Source organism: Daktulosphaira vitifoliae, unplaced genomic scaffold (genome assembly GCF_025091365.1).
Source record: "Daktulosphaira vitifoliae isolate Bord-2020 unplaced genomic scaffold, ASM2509136v1 Scaffold_3, whole genome shotgun sequence".
NCBI lineage: Eukaryota > Metazoa > Arthropoda > Insecta > Hemiptera > Phylloxeridae > Daktulosphaira > Daktulosphaira vitifoliae.
This window is the reverse complement of record NW_026099574.1, coordinates 3,964,449-3,984,135: the sequence shown is the minus strand read 5'-3', so window position 1 is coordinate 3,984,135 and position 19,687 is coordinate 3,964,449. Positions and strand designations below refer to the sequence as shown.

Below are 19,687 nucleotides of genomic sequence, written 5' to 3'. Positions count from 1 at the left end.
AAATAATATTCAATTACAAATTACAATTATTTACTAGTTCTTAAAGTTTTAACTAACATTTCCAATACAACATACTAAAATATATTATTTCCATACTTCCCTATTATAAAAAATTATTATTATATATCTATTCTGTCACAATAAATCGTTTTCCATGCTGATTATGTTATTTTCATATTATAATAAAATCATTTTTTAACTAATATCATAAAACAAAAAAAAACAATGGAAAATGTAAACACAATTAATAAAGTTTTATACTTCCATCTTAGGTACGTGTGGTATGATTTTTGCGTCGTTAAATATTATTAAATTGAATATAATTTTCGGTAATCGATCGATACAGAAACGAGGATAAAACACAACCAATCGAACTAACAACAACTGTCAAAATGAAATTACGTTATCGAGTTTAGATAAAATCGGTTCACCGAATCGGTCAGTCTGGCCCCGATAACGCGGTTTATATGTTAATTATAGAATAGTCGCGGTCGTTTGCCGATCGGCAACCGACAAAACGCATAGTGTGATCTGGTACTTTTAGTAATGACTAAATATGACGAAATATAAGATTTATGTTTATGATTTTTTTTTTACAATAAAATAATTTCATGGATACAAAAATTTTTGTATAGATACTTCTCCCATATTTTTCTATGGTTAATTATAAGTCCCTTTGGAACGCGAGGCCCTTTGAGGTGCGAGGCCGTGGGCAATGGCCCACTTCGCCCACGCCTAGCGCCGCCACTGATCCAAACATTAAAAATCTTATCGCAGTGTATGAGCTGATATTTAATTCCTCACAAAGTCAAAAGGTTCTCATAGTTTTTTATATTTTTTAGAAAAATTCAATTAATAGATTTCCTGGGACTAATGTTGTTATTATCTCTGTATTAGCGCAGATAATCATTGAAGCGTTACAGTTTGACGTTTGTGATGTACTTGCGCACGTGTGTGTGAATGGATACGCGAGATATAGTTTATGCGTGTACTAAACGAGCACATTAAATAATTTTTTATGGGCTCATAAACTGAAAGCAGTCGCGGTGCTGTTTATGCCCGGGAAATTTATGACACTAACTCATTAACCCCCTCCCCGGCCTCTAAAATCGCCGACGCCGCCGGTGGGGCCTCATCCCCTCAAAAATGTTCACGTACCCCTTAAGTTTCGACAGGCCGATGTATTTTAATATCAATCAGTAATACTTTAAAAAAAAGTATTAGGAAAACTATTCTTAAACCAATTTATTAAATAATGAAGTATATATTTTAAGTTTCAATGCAAAGATGAAAAGGTATTAATTTTTTTAGTTAAATATTGGCTTATTATTTTGACTAAGTTTGTCTTTTATAAATGTTAATATAAGAATAAAACAATAATTAAATTTTGAAAATCTTGAGCTATAAATTATAATATTTATGATACAAGAAGTTACATTAGATATTTCAGGAAAAAAGCGTTAAAGTCATAGTAAGAGCTATAATCAATTAGAGTTAAAATAGGAACTAAATCGTGACAATTTATGTATTGTTAAATGAATTATATGTTTATAAGGTTTTCTTCAGTATAATATGTATATTCTATATTTATAAATTGACATTTTTTAATTTTTTATGACTAACCCAACTTTTTATTTTTGCTCATCAATATTTATGCAAAAAGCGAAAAAAATGTTTAAAAATACCCCTCTGAAAAAATCCACTTTCCATGCCACTACCTGACATCAACATAGTTAATCCAGTTTTGCATGTGATTCACAAAAACTCTCTGGACAAATATTAAAGTAAAACGGTAGAATAGTGGGGTCACAACACGTGTGGACGTGGCATAGCTGGACAAGTATAGTTGATATCTGACAGTGATTAAAATCCCTATCATAAGGAACGCTTTGATGCAAATCTGTAGTGTTTAATTTAAAGAAATTGGTGGATTATTCCAAAAGCAAAATGAACTCCTATTTTCATATTTATATCCTGAATACAAATTTTATGATATACAAGTGTATTGTATGAATAAATATTTAATATAATTTTCAATGACGGCTATTTGCACATAGAAGGTTGATCGTAGGGAATTTTTTTTTTTCAATGTTTAATGGCAATGTCTTCAACTCGATACGATATGTGATCTTTTGATGTATCGTTGAAAGAAATCGGTTCGATGAAAGCTGAGAAAATGTGGCAAAAAAAAAACACATCGTAGTAAAATTAATACTTTCTCAGCTTCGCATCAAAGCTACAATTTATATTAAATTTATACAGAAGAGAGTAACTAGGAAGTGGAAATCATTGTATATATTATCACTTCTAGTAGTTTGATATAGTGAAAACTTGTATTATTTTCAAGTTCAAATAGACACATATCAATATTACTAAGAACATATGATTAAATAAAAAATAGTATTTGAATTAAAAGAAGGCAATTTTATAGGGTAGCAAAATTTACCCATTTAATGAGCAATTAGTACTCCAAAGAGAATTTTAACATGCACTAATGCATATCACAAAAAGAACAACAAATTGTTATCTTTACAGCTCCACTTCCAGGATATGATAACGATTAAAAGTGAAATGTAAACAAAAGTAAAAATCTAACTTAATTTACTTTACAGTACATAAAGGATAAGAATTAACAATAATTTTATAAATTGTCTATGGCGATACAATGAATTAATGATTACATAGAAGGCAATTAGTGAAATAAAATTATGTGGGCTCCAACAAAGAATAATAAATATGGTGTTGGTAAGTAAATCTTATATATATATATATATATATGCAATTGTATATATAATATATAAAATTTCGTTCATGTTTTGAATTTTTTACTGAAATTTATGTAATATTATTTAGCTATCTATAATTGGCATGGCGATAATCTATACGGATTACAACTTGAAATTGGAGACACCGTACAAATTCTTGAACAGTGTACTGGTTAGTTAATAATATTCATTTAAAAGCAAAGAAAATTACAGCATTAATAGTACATTAATTTTTTATTTAGGGTGGTATAGAGGATTTGTTACCAAAAATCGATCTGTAAAAGTAATTAATGTAGTTTTAATCTAATACTTAATAATATATGTTATTTCTTTATTTTATTTTAGGGAATATTTCCATCTACATATATCCATTTGAAACCTTACCGTATTGAAAATGAAGGGTAAAATTAAAATTAATTTGTCTTAAATCTTGTTTTTCTGTGTCATAATATGCTGGTTTGTACAATTTAGGAACTTTGAAACTGTTATTCCATTAGAAGATTCTGTAGTCAGAGAAGTATCTTTAGTATTACGTGACTGGAATTGTATCTGGAAATCATTATATGTGGTATGTTATGTGGTATTTATATATATATATGACAAGCAGGTGTTGTTATTTTTATCATTAAACATTAATGATTAAAATTAATTAAAATTCATTAAAATTCATCCTGTATATATATATATATATTAAAATAATAATAACATATGAAATATTGGTATAAAAGTTGTTATCAACAGAAATTTTCTATTTTATAAGCCAATTAATTATGTAGGTTATTTTAAAAAATATATAGTTAATTTATAAAGTATAAAATATGAATATAAAAAAATATTTTAAGCAGATATATATAAATATAAAAAATTGAATTCATAAAAAAAACTATCATTTTAAATAAAATTAAATGGCTTGTATTATAAGAATCATTCAGTGTATATGTAGGGTGATAGGTTTATCATAAATCATTTGATTACTTATCTGATTTTATTTTTAATTTGATAGATTTAGTAATATATTTATATAATTATTTTATCTAAAAATTATATTAGAAGTATTATAAATATATATATATTTGCAAAATAATTATAATGAGAATGTTTGGTATTTTTAGTTACATATATTTTTTTATATATTACCTATAAATTACTTTTTAGAATCATCCTTTATATTTTATAGAGGTGTCAAGAATATTTTTTCAATCACAATGTACATAATTTACTAGCTTATTTAATAGATAAAGATATATTAAAACATAACTGATCAATAAAAACTTTTAGACCAGTACTTCAGTAATTATTCACATTTTTATACCATGGGCTGTAAAAAAAGTATAGTTAAAAAATGAATAGTGATAAAAAATAGCTGCACCCATTCCTCACCTCAAATCATTACTTTAAATTGATAATAAATTTTAAAATACATATCCAAAAATTGTTTCTGATCAGTCATTTTCTTAATTACTTCACTATCTATTAAAAAGCTAGCAGATTATGTATGTTGTCATTTAAAAAATTAAAGTTGACATTTCTATAATTTATAAGGGATGATTCTAAAAAGTAATTTATAGCTAATAAATAAAAAATATATATATAACCAAAAATCAAACAATTTTTTTCCAATATTATATTCATTTTGCAAATAATCGAGTAGTTTATGATAAACTGATCACTCTGTATATATGTACAGTTAAAATAATTAAATAAATTTATTACTAAATCTATTGAGTTAAAAATAAAATAAAACTTAAAAACTATAAACTATAAACTCTAAATGTTACATTATAATATGATCTTTTAAATCATATAAGTACTTCCATTGTATCCAATCATAGAATAATTAAACATGTTCATATCCAGAATTCCTAATAATGACTGTTGGATGAGGAAAATAAGGTAATAAAAATGAAAAGTCTTTATTGAGAATTTTATTTGCTTACACTTCATTCTCAAATTATTACTTTCAGCGAGAGGGTATAGTTCTCCTGACTTCACAACTAGTTTATAGTATTTAAAATTATAAAAATGGTCATAAATAAATAAAATAAAATAATGAAAAAATGTGTTTATTGTTTTAAATAAAATAATTAAAACATTTTTAGGAACGAGAGACTTATAAATTTATTACTCTGCGAAAAGTAATGCGAGAGTTGTTAGATTGGAGAAAGCAATTGTTGACAGGGACATTAACTCAAGATCAAACAAAGGAATTAAAATTGAAAATAACAGCCAAAATTGATTGGGGAAACAGGTAAATAATTAATAATTTTTTAACATTAATTTATCAAAATCTTCTAGTATTTTTACATTTAAACAATGCATTGATAATTAATATTATATTTAGTTTAATAAATGTATAAGAAAACCTTTACAAGTATATATAAATAATAATAATAATATTTTAAAATATAAATAGTAAATTAACTAATTACAAAATTAATTTTTTACGTGGTGACTTTTTATTCAGAAGGAATATTATGGTGATTAAAACATTATGATACTTAAATATCATTATTTTTATCAGTGATAGCACTAAATATTGTATGGCCCATTGCAATGGGTCATACAATATTATGAAAAAAGTGAAAAATTTAGCACTTTCATCAATCTAAAGTCCCTCACCTTGCTATTATGAACAAGCATGTACCCAGAGTTCCACCTGATTCACCATAATTCTACCAGAAATTTTTTTTATTTAATCTATTATTTTTTTATTAGGGAAAATATTTCAAAAAATTATTATTGTTGAAACTGGCTAAATATGAATTTTATTTTATAATTTAAAATGAATATAACTTAAAAAAAAAAGGTAAAAGTTGAAAGGTAAATTCTACAAGACTGTAGTAAGACCAGCTATGATGTATGGTTCAGAGTGTTGGGCATTTGATAAGAAAGTAGAACAGAGAATGAGTGTAGCAGAGATGAGAATGCTTAGACGGATGAGTGGAGTGACTAGAGAAGATAAGATAAGAAATTAGCATATTAGAGGGAGTATAGCTGTAGCGTCAATTGTGGATAAGATGAGAGAAAATAGACTTAGGTGGTTTGGTCATGTTATGAGAAGAGAAGAATCAGAAGCCGTAAGAACAGTTATGGAAATTGATGTTGAAGGAAGAAGAGGTAGAGGAAGATCAAAAAAGAGATGGAGAGATGTTATTGAATGCGATATGAGGACATCTGATGTGAGTGTAGAGAATGTATCAAGTGGAAGTTTAGGATAAGGGTGGCCGACCCCAAGTAGTTGGGATTAAGGCGAGGAAGAAGAAGAAGATATCTTAAAAAAAAAAGAATTTAAACAAAATTCTAATAGTTTATTAATAAACAATTGTATTTCTTGTGATATGACATTTTTTTTAAATCCAATAAAAAATCTAAGTGCAAGAAGATTTTGAATACCACTCCATATATCAGTAATATTTTATCTACTCAAATATTTTAAAATATTTTGGAACTTCTGAAAATGTTTGTCGAATTATTGATTTTAAGAAATATTACATGATAACAAAAAGAAAAAACAAACTAATTGAGTGTTCTGTGTAAAATTAGCTAATAAAGGGAAAAACTACACTATTATTTTTAATTCTCTTCTATTTTTTGTTTTTTGTGCTAGTAAATACTTCCAAATACAAATTAACCTATTGAATTTTAAAGTTTTGTGATAGTGATGCAAATCACTGTCATATATCAATCTATACTTGCCCAACTATGCCACATCCTGACTTCACTGTATTTAGTTTTTTTTACTCTTTTACCTGAAATGAAGTATTAGTTCTGTAAGTTCAATTGGGGCTTAACCTTATAAGCCCTCTAGATACACCACTGCAAATAACCTCTGGTAATCTAGTATTTTTAATTATTTGTAAAATCAATCAATTCATTGTTCCTAAAAATTTTCATAATTAAAACAGTTACAAATTTATTTCATCCCATTCTGGCTTTATTCATATTCTATTTGAGCTGTTTGAAACTTTATACACTATAATTATTGCTAATTTATCTTAAATATTTAATTTACATTAAGAAAATAAAACAACATTTTAATTAAAATATATTTCTATTATATTTAATCAAATTATTTTAGGGACAAAAAAAATTTTATCACAATTAATTACAATTTTATTACTTAAGTGTTAAATTAGAATATTTCAGTTTATATTTATGACATACAAATTAATTTAATATAATAATAATAATAATAATAAATAAATAATAATTTTATTATCTAACATAAATTTTAGTGACAAACACTAATTGGTGATGATCAAATTTATATTTAAATATTTCTTTTTACAATGGTAAAACTAGTTTAATGTAATACAACAATGATTAAATGAAAATTTTGAGAACTTACAGGTTTCAAATATAAAAATTAAAAAAACATACAATTTAAATTTTAGTATATTTACATATTTTACTATCATAAAATTGTTTATGAACAAGGTCAATTGTTTATAACTTATTGTTAAATTAACAAATCCACATTGAAACTAATGAATTACTCTATGTTTAAAAACAAAAACAATTATTGATACATTAATTATGTACGTTCAATAATATCTAATATAAATGGAATGTTGCATAAATTATTATATGAAGAATTTTGATGAACACACAACTAGGAGATTTCAATAATGTCAATTACAAAATGTTTATCAAGGAAAAATAAGAAACATTTGTTTAAGGTTTTTATGATTATGCTTCTGTTTCTTTATGAAGTCTTAATTTATCCGAAGGATAGATAGGAGACAGCTCTAATGTTGAAGGAGCCGTTGGTAAATTATTGCCAAGGTGTAAACGCTCACTAAGCTCATTTAAAACATCGGTAAATTGTAACATATTCATATTCTGGCCTAACAAATGCAGTAGCAAGAAATCACCAACCTGGAAAAAAATAAGGTTCAAAATTGTATTGATTGAATAAGAACCATTTAAATTAAAATGATAATTAACTAAAATGTATATGAATTGAACTTTCTATATTAATGAATTGTTATTAAGAATTTTTGAAATTTTATGCATAATAAATATGAGAAAAATAGTATGTTAATTCTAAATATAAATAAAAGCAATTTTTATTTTGGTCTTTCTTGCAGCAAAAAATTAAAAATGATTAATATTGTGAAATTAAGATGGATTACGTATTTGTATCAGATATGTAAATTAAATTAAATCATATAAAAAAAATTATAATGACAAGACATAAAAGTATTTTTTAATTTTGTAAATTTATAGACAATAAAATAATTATGAAGTTTTAACTTTACCTGTGTTTTTCTTATAAGTGCTGATACAGTTTGAGGAGTACCAAATTTGAAACGACGGATTAATATTGTTTCTCTGATTGAAGGTAGAGTTATAACAGCAATACTGTATGCTAATGCAAAACCTGACATAATAGTTAGCATAATGAACCAAAACCACAGAAAGATGTAAATTTTTTCATTCAAAATATTCAAAGCCAATACACAGAGAGCATCATGGGCTTGAATAGTACCAGAAGGACCAAACTTATGGAATGTACACTTAGTGACTCTTGGAAAAACTGCAACCATGGGATCATATCGATTTTCTTGGTCCATATTACTAAGCTCTAAGACTTTTGTTCCATAAGTAAAGAACTCCCCACCTAAGAAACTATCAATCAGGAACATATTTCCAATCACATTTAATAAGTTGAAAATCTAAAATAAATTTGTTTCATTTAAGCTAATTGAATAAAAATGTTACAAATTTAATAAATACCTCACACAAGAAATAACCGGATGCATATACATTATGCATGTGTAAAGTGTCAATTAGATATTGCACTAATTGTTTTTGACGATTTTGTCTTTCTTCGGTGTGTCCAATCGTAGTGCCACGAACACCATCAGTAATCAAACGAATTTTACCTTCTTCCCAGTTTTTCCACAGCCAATGTGGTACATAAAAGAGGATACCTTGGAAAAACAACATAAACGGTACCCATTGGTAATATGAGTGGTACCGCACTTTATTTTGTTTGTCTACATAGCTTGATACACCAGGGTGGGCTACATGTGTTCCTATACCTTTTCCAAGTTCGTCTGGCAATGTAAATGTATGGGTAATCCAGCAAAAAGTATTAATGACGTGTTCAGGAATAGCACCATCTGTTATACATGAAATTGGATCACCTGAAAATTAGTTTATTTAAGAATATTATAGGTATCATTAATGATATATTTTAAGTCATTTTTGAATGTTACTTATGTAAAAAAAATTTTAGATAATGTTTTATATATTATTCAACACTTATTATTTGATTGTTCGTAATTCATTGTGTTTAATTTGCTTGAATTAATGAAATGTGTTAAGGAACTGCTATCCTAAATGTCAACTCGTCCGCATGCTCGTCATAATAATGTAGGTCCAGGGTCAATTAAAAGGAATTGCTTGGTTTATTACAACAACAATAAAGCTGCGTTCACTCAGACCACTTATTGTGTACAAGATGTTTTTTGGTTTGCAGACATCAAAATATAAATTATAATTCTACTCACCGATTAAATTACTCGCCGTGACCAATATGCAACAGGCAAACAATATCGCTGTTGTCAACCTGTAGTGAGCTCGGAACACGAAATTGTCTATGTTGGCCTTGTCTACCAGGTAACGCACCTTAATGAAGCCGGCCAAAGCCGACAGCAACGCTAATATTGCCATTGTCGTCTGTCAGTGATCTACAATAATAATATTATTATTATTATATATCAACAATGGTGTCAGATTGGAAATATCGCTGCCGAATAAACAAAATATTATATAGGGAAAATACGGGCAGCCCGGATTAGAGCACGGCAACAGGTATCACAATTCCTTGGTTCCGATGTCAACAGCCTCATACTGCGTTGCCAGTTCTCCCACCTTGCTCTTCGACCCGGGTCGCCTTCTCAGTCAGCGAATGCCACAGTCTTCTGTCTTATTATTACACTCAGAAACTGGTTTTCCAACCTGGTGGCACGCATACACTAGCAGGCGCATAGTTGTACCTAGCACGTAATTCTGCGTTTTTTCCTCTCTTCGGGGAAATAAAATTATGCATATAAATGACTCATTTCAATCTCGCTGATCAGTTATAATTCTCATCGAACAGAAGTAAATAATAATTTAATTTCTTGATTTTCTACGAACCGAACGAGAGCATCGAGGATTTGATATTTAAGAAAGGTCATCGGAATTACAGTAAATAATAATGATAAAAGCATGAATAATCACAATTAGCGAAAATAATAAAAAAGAAACTTGATGTGGAAGCAAAAACCATGTGCGAATGTTTGTGAACGCGTAACACGGCGCCAGTGCAGTGGGATAAATAGTGTGCCAACAGGTGTTTTGAGCGATTACGAACAATGACTGTAATATTTTTTAATGTAATACTAAGAATAGTAATAATTTTTAACGTGACATACATAGAAATCTCTAAAATTATACATGTTGAAACTTGAAAAAAAAAACCCATTCGAGAAACGTTTTATAAAGGATTTATTATTTTAATTGACTACAACGTACCAGTCTTTTAAACAGTAGTGGTTTTTGATGATATTGCGAAAATCAGACGAATTCAAAATCACTAAAAACTGCGGTTAAAAAATGTTTTCGTTCATTTATGAATTAGCGCTAGTACGCGCCTCGTCGGTGTAATCGGCACAATCGTTGTTGTTACTACTATTACTAGCACCGACTACTCATGTTGAATTTGTGTTTAATACGGACTGATAGTTTATGGTGGTGGGGGTAGAAGTGTTGGTAGTGGTGTTAAACGGTGCGGTGGTTTGGTCGAGTTAGTCACATGCAGTCGCCCTGTACGCTGAGAACCGGTGTTATGTGGGAATCCCAGTGGATTGTTATACAGAGCGTACCGGCGACACGGTCTTTGTTGTCTACCACAAAGATCAACTGAGATTTGCCGTTGTTGCAGCTCTTCGTTGTCTTGCCTAAGTGATGATTTTTGTTTACAATCGAATAATCAGTTGATTCTTATTTTAAGAATTTTAAAATCGTTTTAAAAATAAAAAGTAAAAAAATTCATCCGCTTGGTCGCGCATGTCTGTGGCTGGATAGTCAAGTACCTTAAATAGTGGTTGCGTGGTGTCAGCTCCGGAATGTTCTGTCGTGGCTTATATATCATTCATTCATGCCGTATCTTATAGACTACAATGAATGTTTGCATTTCCTTTTAAGTCTGTGGGCGACGCGAGACAGTAACAGCTTGAAAGAGCATGTGAACTGAATTGCTGAGAATAAAATATTATGAAAAAAATTTCCCATCATTTTTTTACTCAAATCTTAGACCTATAAAAACGTTGATAATATATTGGTAGAAATATATAGCTATATAAAAACATTGCTTAAATAATAAGTAAAATACTTTCTCAGTTTCGCATCGAAGCTAAAAAAAGGAAGTCATTACCTCGCCCATTCATCTGTTTTGGGTCCATTCAAATTTTAATTATCTTACAATGACTATCGCTAATTATACTAATGTGTTTGACAACTATTTAGTAATCATGTTTTTTTGTTAAATTTTTGCTACCGTTTATTTACCACATGAAACATGTACATATAATAATTCGAAAATAATTTAGATGTATCACAATTCATTTGATTTTTCTAATCTATTTAAATTCTATACATTATTTAATTATAGTTTTATTAAATTTTTATATTATATATATGATCTAAAATCTCGTATTGTTTCTTGTTGGATCATTAATATTGATTGTATGTCTTAAACAATTTAAAACTACTTTTTAACGTAGTTATAAAAAAAAGTCATTAGAATACTTCAAAATATTTTGGAAACGTGCCAAAAACTGAATAGTACTTATTATTCATAGGATTGTCTAAAAAATATTTTTGAGTACATGACATTTGGAAGTATTTAAACCGTTTTTGTATACGAATCTAATATTGTTATAATTGAGGATTCTCAAATAATATTAATTCGATAAAAAAAAATAATAATGAAAAATTATGTAACTTTAAAAAAAAAAACTATTGACAATTGTAAGAGTTACAAAACTTATAATTATATTTTGTTAAATTATATATATTAAATCTGTGAAACGTTTATTTATTTACCTACTTCAACAAATTCTCAAGTGTCGACTTTTCTTGTTAACAGTAATACCGTAATCAAATGATAAAGATTTAATTTGCGCTCGTTTTAAAAATATGTTTACTTAGTAGATGTTAGCTTGTTCAACTGTATTGAACCCAAAGGCTACAATAATCGATAATTATTATAGAGTGAAAAAAGACAAATTTAGAAAACTAGTTATACTACAAATATTTTTAAAAACATTACAATATATATACCATGTTGTACAATTAACTAAAACTGTAACCAGGGGCATATTTTGAAATTTATAATAGAAGTTAACTCAGCTCCCATTAACTTTTTTATGCCCACCTGAAATAGACCAAAAAAAAATTCAATGAATAAATATCAAAACGGATAATAATACAAAACACTTTTAGTGACTTTTATTTAACTATGAAGATGATAAAAAGATCATAAAATATTTTTATATCAACATAGTATTGCCATTGACTATAACTAAAAATTACACAAGATTAAATTATTATCAATGTTATAACCAATACGAATTGTTTGATGCTAATAATAATATACAGTAATATAACACATTTTATGTAAAATAAATTGTATTTAAGGATATATAACTTATTTATCATTTAGTTTACTGAAAATTTTATTAAAACTTTTAATCATATTTTTATTACTTATAATTTATAATTAATGTGTTTAAGTTATTTTAATTGAAATTTTATTTTATTTTATAAAATATCTTTAACCCGAAATAATTTTTTCTAGAATCTTTACGAATAGTCTATTGTGTCCCCCCAAATTTTATTTTTATTATTTTCTTAATATTTAATTTAAAAAAACACGTTTACATATTTTGAGCAATAAACTTGTTATATGGTTTTTTTCTTTTTTAATATTCTGCGATTAAATTTATTTTTATCCGACGCAGTTGAAATAATCACAATTCTGATTATTCAGTTTCCGTTTCCATTAATTTAACTGAATAAAAATTGTTATAAGTTTCCTCTGTTAAACGTGGTCTGCTAATGTTGCAATTAAATAATATGTTATATTTCATTAAAAGGCAAAGATCAAAAATTTTGCAAATATTATTGTAAATGTTAAAAAAAATATTAATAATATTTAAAATATTAAAAAAGAAAAACACTTTATGGTTTCTTTTATGAATGATAAATAGAAAAATAATTTGACTAATAACTAAGAACTCTTGTTCAGTTTTAGTTACACGTCTGAATATTACAATTAAAATGATCATTTATACTCTAAATAGGGCGTATTTATAATTGGAATTTATTAAAATGAACGACAGAATTTTGGCATTGAAATGACTCATTGACAGCTATATTGCTGTTTCATTACGTTATGAACATGACTACAAGTACACTCTTTATACTTTACTTACGTGGACTTTGTTTTATCACAGTGTCACTAATGCCACGACGATAGAAGTTTAACTATGTATATGCGATCTACCTAATAAATAAACATTGTGATACGGTTATTCCATGGAGCTCCTGTTTGAAAAACATTTTATACGATAAACCAGTTATCGTTATTTGTTATAACAATCACTGTTTACAGTGAAGATAAGACATATAATAGTTTTTACATTTAAGTTAAGCTATAGTTTAGTTAAAATTGCAAAAAAATTAACTCAGGCAAACATATTGTATATTCGTGAATGCAGTATTTTAATGAGGAGTTTACCATGAGATATTTCATTTTTGCCAAACAGAAACTATATATGTCTTTGTTCTTTAATTATAACAATAATAATTTAAGTTTTCAGTAAAGTTCAAATAAAGATATGTTATGAAGAAATTATTTGTACTTTGTGGTATCATAATTGTGTAAAACAATTCTTGATGACGCGATATAAATATGCATAAAATATCTTGATAAAACTATTTATTTTAACTATTCTAGAATTGTTGTTACATAAACTTTGAATAAACGAATCTTAGACTTTTCTATTTCTTTCTTCTATAAATGATCAAGAATAAAAAATAATTTTAATAAAAAATATGTTTTATATCTATTTAAAATGTGTAGGTATAATTAAAATAAACTGCAAGTGGCATTTTTTATAAATTTCGGTGAAAGAGGCCTCATTCAAATCTCCAGAAAAGTAAAAAACCCCTATCCGCCCCTGTAATGTATAAAAATAAAAAATAATACATGCCAAAATACTTTTATACATTTTAATTAATTGATTTAAAAAATGTATAATTATTTATTTAGAAAACTTGGATTGGATTTAGTTCCGAGATGTAGTGCAGAAATGGTCGATCCGGCTACTATGAGTGCCGTAGAACTGTTTAAAGTTGTATGTATAAAAATTAATTACTTAGATAATATAAAAAATATAAGTTTTATTTTAATATTTTTAGCACGTTAAAAGTTCGGATAACATTCAAGGCGTTTCAGTAAGTATTAAAATTTTGGCTTAAAATTAATTGAAATACTTAACATTTTTGTTTAAAATTTAGGCGAGGGGTACTATAAGAAGACCTAAAGGAGTATCCAAAATACACACTCGTCATATGTTCATGTGCATGCGTGATTTTGGTTATCACACTGGAGAAGAAACTGAAGTGTATTTTTCTTTGTATGACGCTAAAAATTTCAAGTATATCAGGTAATTTTTGAAACAGTCAAAATATTTCTATTGCGTTTAGTAAAATTGATGTTAATATTTTCCAGTGAGAGATTTTTGGTAAAAATTTCAAAAGAAGGTTTTTCAAATTACATAGAAAAGTTGCACAATAATTGTACAATATTTACTGTGAGTTATTTTTATCATATGGCTGTGAATGTAAAGTAATTACTTTGATTTCAAACAGGATTTAGGATTACAAGACTTAGCTCGAGATCTGTATATAGTGGCACACGTAATGCGTTTTGGAAAAATGGTGTACTCCGAGTCTTCAAAAAAAGTTTCTATATCGTCTGCATCAATACCACCAGTATCTCACTTTAAACGTCCTTTAGGAGTGGCAGTTTTGAGTATAAGTGAGTTCTTGACTTCAGCATCATTTGAGGAGAAAGAGTTCACATTTCGCGTGTTTCAATCTGACGAAAAAGATTTTTGCCAGCTCCACGATACATTAATACGCAAACAAAACAATAAGTATAGTCCACTGTCTAGTCATCCCAACTATGGTATAGTCATATCCCTAAGAATATTGAATGGCGAATTACGTTGTATACGTGAAGAGAATCCTTTAGCTTTCAAAAACGTATCGACCACCAAGAAAATGGGCTTTCCAGACGTTATAATGCCTGGATATGTACGCAACGATCTATATCTAACTCTTGAGCGTGGCGAATTTGAAAAAGGTGGCAAGTCTACTGGAAAAAACATCGAAGTCACTGTTGTCGTTTTAGACTATGAAGGCAATATAGTACCCAATTGTTTATGGGGTGCTTCTGGTACAGACTCCTCTACCGAATACCGGTCAATGATTATATATCATCATAACGCTCCTTGTTGGGGCGAAACCGTACGATTGGCTGTACCAATTGAAAAATATAATATCGCCCACATTCGTTTTGAATATCGGCATTGTTCAAGTAAGTTATTTATTTTTTGTCCATAAATAAATTTCAAATTTCTTTTTAATTGTTCTTTTTATGAATTTTTTTTAGCTCGAGATAAAGCAGATAATAAAAAACTTTTTGGTATATCATTTGCGAGGTTAATGGAGCCTGAAGAGGCTACACTTCAAGACGGTTTACACGAGTTATTCATTTATAGATGTGATGAACGTACCAAACTTCGACCTGTAGATTACTTGAGTTTAGCTGCTAATGTACGCGAAGCTACAACATGGAATAGCATACCTGAACCTGGATCAGTATTTACATGCAGCCATAAAGAGATAATGACTATAAGAACATTATTGTGCTCTACAAAGCTCACACAAAATGGTATTTAATAACAATAATTTATGGCCTATTAGTAATTTATTCATGAAATCGGTTTTTTTAGTTGATTTGTTGTCATTACTTCAATGGAAAGAACACCCTCATCGGATTCAAGAGGCGCTCACTCGGGCATTACGCTTAGACGGAGAAGAGCTGGTTAAGTTCTTACAAGATGTTTTGGATGCTCTGTTTTCTATGTTTTCTACAGACGATGGAAATTCGACGGTTCATTCTGGACTCGTATTTCATGTACTTGTCAGTATATTTAGTTTACTGTATGATAGCAAATTTGAACATTTCAAACCAGTAATGAATGCCTATATTCAAGAACATTTTGCTGCAGCTTTGGTCTACAAGTAAGTTTTTTAGTTGATCATGTGTATGTTTGCACCTTAAGATGTCATAAATTGTTTATTAATTCTTTTCCTAACTGTTAGAGGTTTACTAAGTAGTGTTCAACATTGTGCAGAACTAGTCATGTCTACAGATAGACAAGAACCAATTCAAAAATGTTTTCGGTCTTTAGAATATATTTTTAAATTTGTCATCCAGTCACGTTTGTTGTTCTCTCAGGCTACAGGTGGTCAATTTGAAGACAGTTTTCGATACGATGTTCATCGTGTTTTTGCTTCATTAGATAAAATGCTTTGCTCATCATTTGAAATGATATTACCTACACAAGTGCATACAAATATCTTATTATGATTTTTCTTTTTTAACTAACATATGTGATTAATTATTTTAGATTGCTCTTTTACAAAGTTCCAGTGCTGTGTTTGATCAGTTGGTCCAAGTAATACCTATAATTGAAGTAGCTAAACTTAGTGTATCAATGTTGGATTGTTTACCTTCACGGGATTTACCTACACCATTAACTCAAGCTAAATTATGTGCAATCAGAGATTTAGTGGCTGGAAAAGTTTTCAAAGATGACGGTAAGTTAGTAGTTATAATGTAGCCATTTAAATAATGCTAATTAATTAAATTTTAGAAGCAAGAAATTTATTACTTATTACCATATGTAAACATCTTCGTCATCATATTAGTGCTAAAGAAGAAATTCAGTTATGCACAGATATCCTAGGAGATATATTGACATTTGTTTTTCATCAAAATAGATTACACGATAGTGGAAAAGTTAATATTTGCTCTAGACGAGACTTAGAAATATTAACACTTAGCACACTAGATATGTTGATTGAGACTTCTTTAATTGTCATAGATAGAATGGTCTCAGTTTTGGTTTGTATTAAAAAAAAAAAAAATACTTGATCTAATATTGTGTCTTTATTGTTTTTTTAAATTAAAATTAATCATTTTTAAGGCCAATATGGTTGCTTGTTTGGTTTCACTTCTACAACTACTTGATGAATATCATTACAAAAGACTTTGGGAAGAACTTGGTGATCGAAAACCACTAAAAGATTTTTTGTTGAGAGCATTCTTGTTGTTTAGGCATTTAATTAAACATGATGTGTTTCCTTCAGACTGGATGGTCATGAAAATGACTACAAATAATGTCATTTTAGCAGCTTTGCAACAGCTGTCACAACCATTAGTATTTTGTTTTTTGGAAACATGGCCTCATTTTGATTATCAAGTATGGTCGACTTATTTTAAATTGGCTGTAGCATTTCTTACTCAACCTGCACTTCAATTGGAGACTTTCACTAATGTCAAAAGAAATAAAATAATTGAAAAGTATGGTGATATGAGAGTGCTAATGGGGTATCAAATTTTGTCTGTTTGGTCTAAATTAGGTAATATTTATTTTAAAAAGTACTTTTATGATAGTTAGTAGTTTGATTAATTATTTAATATTATCTTATATAGGAGACCACAAAATAAATTTCATACCATCCATGGTTGGTCCATTTTTAAAAGTAACATTAGTACCGGAAGCAGAATTACGTAAAGCAACTTTGCATATATTTTTTGATATGATGGAATGTGAACAGAGAGCACGTGGGAATTTTAAAGAAGTGGAATCAGAGCTTATAGATAAATTAGATTATTTGATTAGTGAAAATAAAGGTGATGATGAATACAGACAACTTTTTAACACAATGTAAGATATCTTTAGAAAAAATATTTTTTTTACTAATACCTTAAAAAAATATACTAATATTATTTTTATGCTGCCTAAAGGGAGAACTTAAGTATTGTGTAAGTCAAAATATAATATTTTATGTAGTTACTAATTATAGATAACCACTGCTTTCATATACACTACTTTTTCTATAATATTCTAATTATACCTAAATGTTTTCTGAATTTAATTGTGTGTGGTTTACATTCTTTTAATTATTCATATACTATTTACCATTGAATTTATTTAACCTATTTAATATTCTATTAGTTTACTTGAAAAAGTACATCAAGAAGAACAAGATGGCAGTTGGCAAGAAACAGGCTCTGCTTTCATTCATTCAGTTACTAGGTTATTGGAAAGACTACTTGATTATAGAAGTGTAATGCGTGGTGATGACAATAGGGATAAAAGAATGTCATGTACTGTAAATCTTTTAAATTTTTACAAGAATGAAATTGATAGAAAAGAAATGTACCTGAGATATATCTATAAGCTACATGACTTACATGTGTCAGCTGATAACTTCACTGAAGCAGGATTTACATTAAAATTATATGCTGATCAGCTATCATGGACAGATGGCCCATTATTACAAGGTGATCCAATGACAAATGTGTGCCAGTGGCAAAGAAAAGAGCAGTTGTACCATGAAATAATTCAATATTTTGATCGAGGAAAAGTAAGTCAATTTATGAAGAATATTTATTGCTATATATTTAAAATTTGTTAGTAAAATGATTAATCATTTTTTGTTATTTGTAGTGTTGGGAAAAAGGATTACCATTACTTAAAGAATTAGCAGATTTTTATGAAAAACACTTGTTTGATTATACACGGTTGAGTGCTGTGTTAAAAATGCAAGCGAAATTCTGTGATAATATTCTTACACAGTTGCGTCCCGAGTCAGAATACTTTCGTGTTGGTTTTTATGGACAAGGTTTTCCTCTATTTGTTAGGGTAAGTCAATTGCACAAAAAATATATCTATATATTAAATGTAATTAACTCATCTAGTTTTTTTTTAAATTATAGAACAAAATATTTGTTTACCGAGGTCTAGAGTATGAACATATGGAAACTTTTACTCAAAGATTACAAACAGAATTTCCAACAGCCCAACTACTGACCAAAAATACTCCGCCATCACAAAATATACTTCAGTCTGATGCTCAATGTAACAAATTAATATATTTTTTTAATTAAACAAAAAAATTAATTATAACTTTTATATTTTACAGATATTCAAATATGTAATGTTAAACCTTATCCAGATATTGGTCCACCATCATCTGACACACCACTAGCCATGGTGCCAGAAAAAGTGGGTCGCTTTTATGAAGTTAATGATGTGTGTACTTTTCAATTAGATCGACCTATGCATAAAGGGCTAGTAGATCGAGTAAATGAATTCAAAAGCCTTTGGCTAGAGCGCACCATTTTAGTTATAAGTGATCGTTTGCCAGGCATTTTACGTTGGTTTGAAGTAGTTAATACTACTACTGAGGAAGTTCCACCTGTCAAATTTGCTTGTGAAACTGTTGAAACTGTCAATAAAGATTTGAAACGTCTAATTAATCAATACACTAATGAACCTAAAAAAAATATAAATCCTTTAAGTATGAGACTACAAGGAACAATAGATGCCAATGTCATGGGTGGTATATCCAAGTATCAGTCAGCTTTTTTTTCTCAAGACTTTGTTCAAAACAACCCACAATACTACTCATATGTTTTACAATTAAGTTCATCCATTAATCGCCAGGTAGAACAGAATTTATATCCATTATAATAATATATTGGTAACTATTTTTTTTTT

The 19,687-nt window shown here is 28.1% G+C and overlaps 2 protein-coding genes across 3 annotated transcripts in view; one reads left to right on the top strand and one right to left on the bottom strand.

The window, feature by feature from the left end:
- Positions 1-2,388: 2,388 nt before the first annotated feature.
- The window catches only part of LOC126901387 (dedicator of cytokinesis protein 3), a 20,108-nt gene continuing 2,809 nt past the window's right edge, over positions 2,389-19,687 (top strand). The window contains exons 1-23 of one of the 2 annotated variants that reach the window (XM_050677801.1): positions 2,389-2,745; positions 2,854-2,937; positions 3,008-3,048; positions 3,111-3,166; positions 3,237-3,333; positions 4,865-5,013; positions 14,095-14,179; positions 14,244-14,279; positions 14,343-14,491; positions 14,557-14,638; positions 14,697-15,426; positions 15,502-15,783; positions 15,845-16,136; positions 16,218-16,461; positions 16,526-16,715; positions 16,772-17,022; positions 17,105-17,540; positions 17,614-17,848; positions 17,929-17,946; positions 18,140-18,551; positions 18,635-18,829; positions 18,904-19,045; positions 19,110-19,633. In XM_050677801.1, coding sequence (XP_050533758.1) covers positions 2,709-2,745; positions 2,854-2,937; positions 3,008-3,048; positions 3,111-3,166; positions 3,237-3,333; positions 4,865-5,013; positions 14,095-14,179; positions 14,244-14,279; positions 14,343-14,491; positions 14,557-14,638; positions 14,697-15,426; positions 15,502-15,783; positions 15,845-16,136; positions 16,218-16,461; positions 16,526-16,715; positions 16,772-17,022; positions 17,105-17,540; positions 17,614-17,848; positions 17,929-17,946; positions 18,140-18,551; positions 18,635-18,829; positions 18,904-19,045; positions 19,110-19,633 — 4,767 coding nt within the window. In that variant the 5' untranslated portion in view covers positions 2,389-2,708. The remainder of the gene's footprint in view (positions 2,746-2,853; positions 2,938-3,007; positions 3,049-3,110; positions 3,167-3,236; positions 3,334-4,864; positions 5,014-14,094; positions 14,180-14,243; positions 14,280-14,342; positions 14,492-14,556; positions 14,639-14,696; positions 15,427-15,501; positions 15,784-15,844; positions 16,137-16,217; positions 16,462-16,525; positions 16,716-16,771; positions 17,023-17,104; positions 17,541-17,613; positions 17,849-17,928; positions 17,947-18,139; positions 18,552-18,634; positions 18,830-18,903; positions 19,046-19,109; positions 19,634-19,687) is intronic. The other variant, XM_050677802.1, reaches the window with a different exon arrangement.
- On the bottom strand, positions 7,108-10,473 carry LOC126901392 (innexin inx3). The gene is made up of 5 exons (XM_050677808.1): positions 10,293-10,473; positions 9,284-9,463; positions 8,505-8,917; positions 8,027-8,443; positions 7,108-7,643 (listed from the first exon to the last, which is right to left on the bottom strand). Exons 2-5 carry the CDS (start codon positions 9,444-9,446, stop codon positions 7,455-7,457), a joined length of 1,182 nt encoding a protein of 393 aa, XP_050533765.1. The 5' UTR covers positions 9,447-9,463; positions 10,293-10,473; the 3' UTR covers positions 7,108-7,454.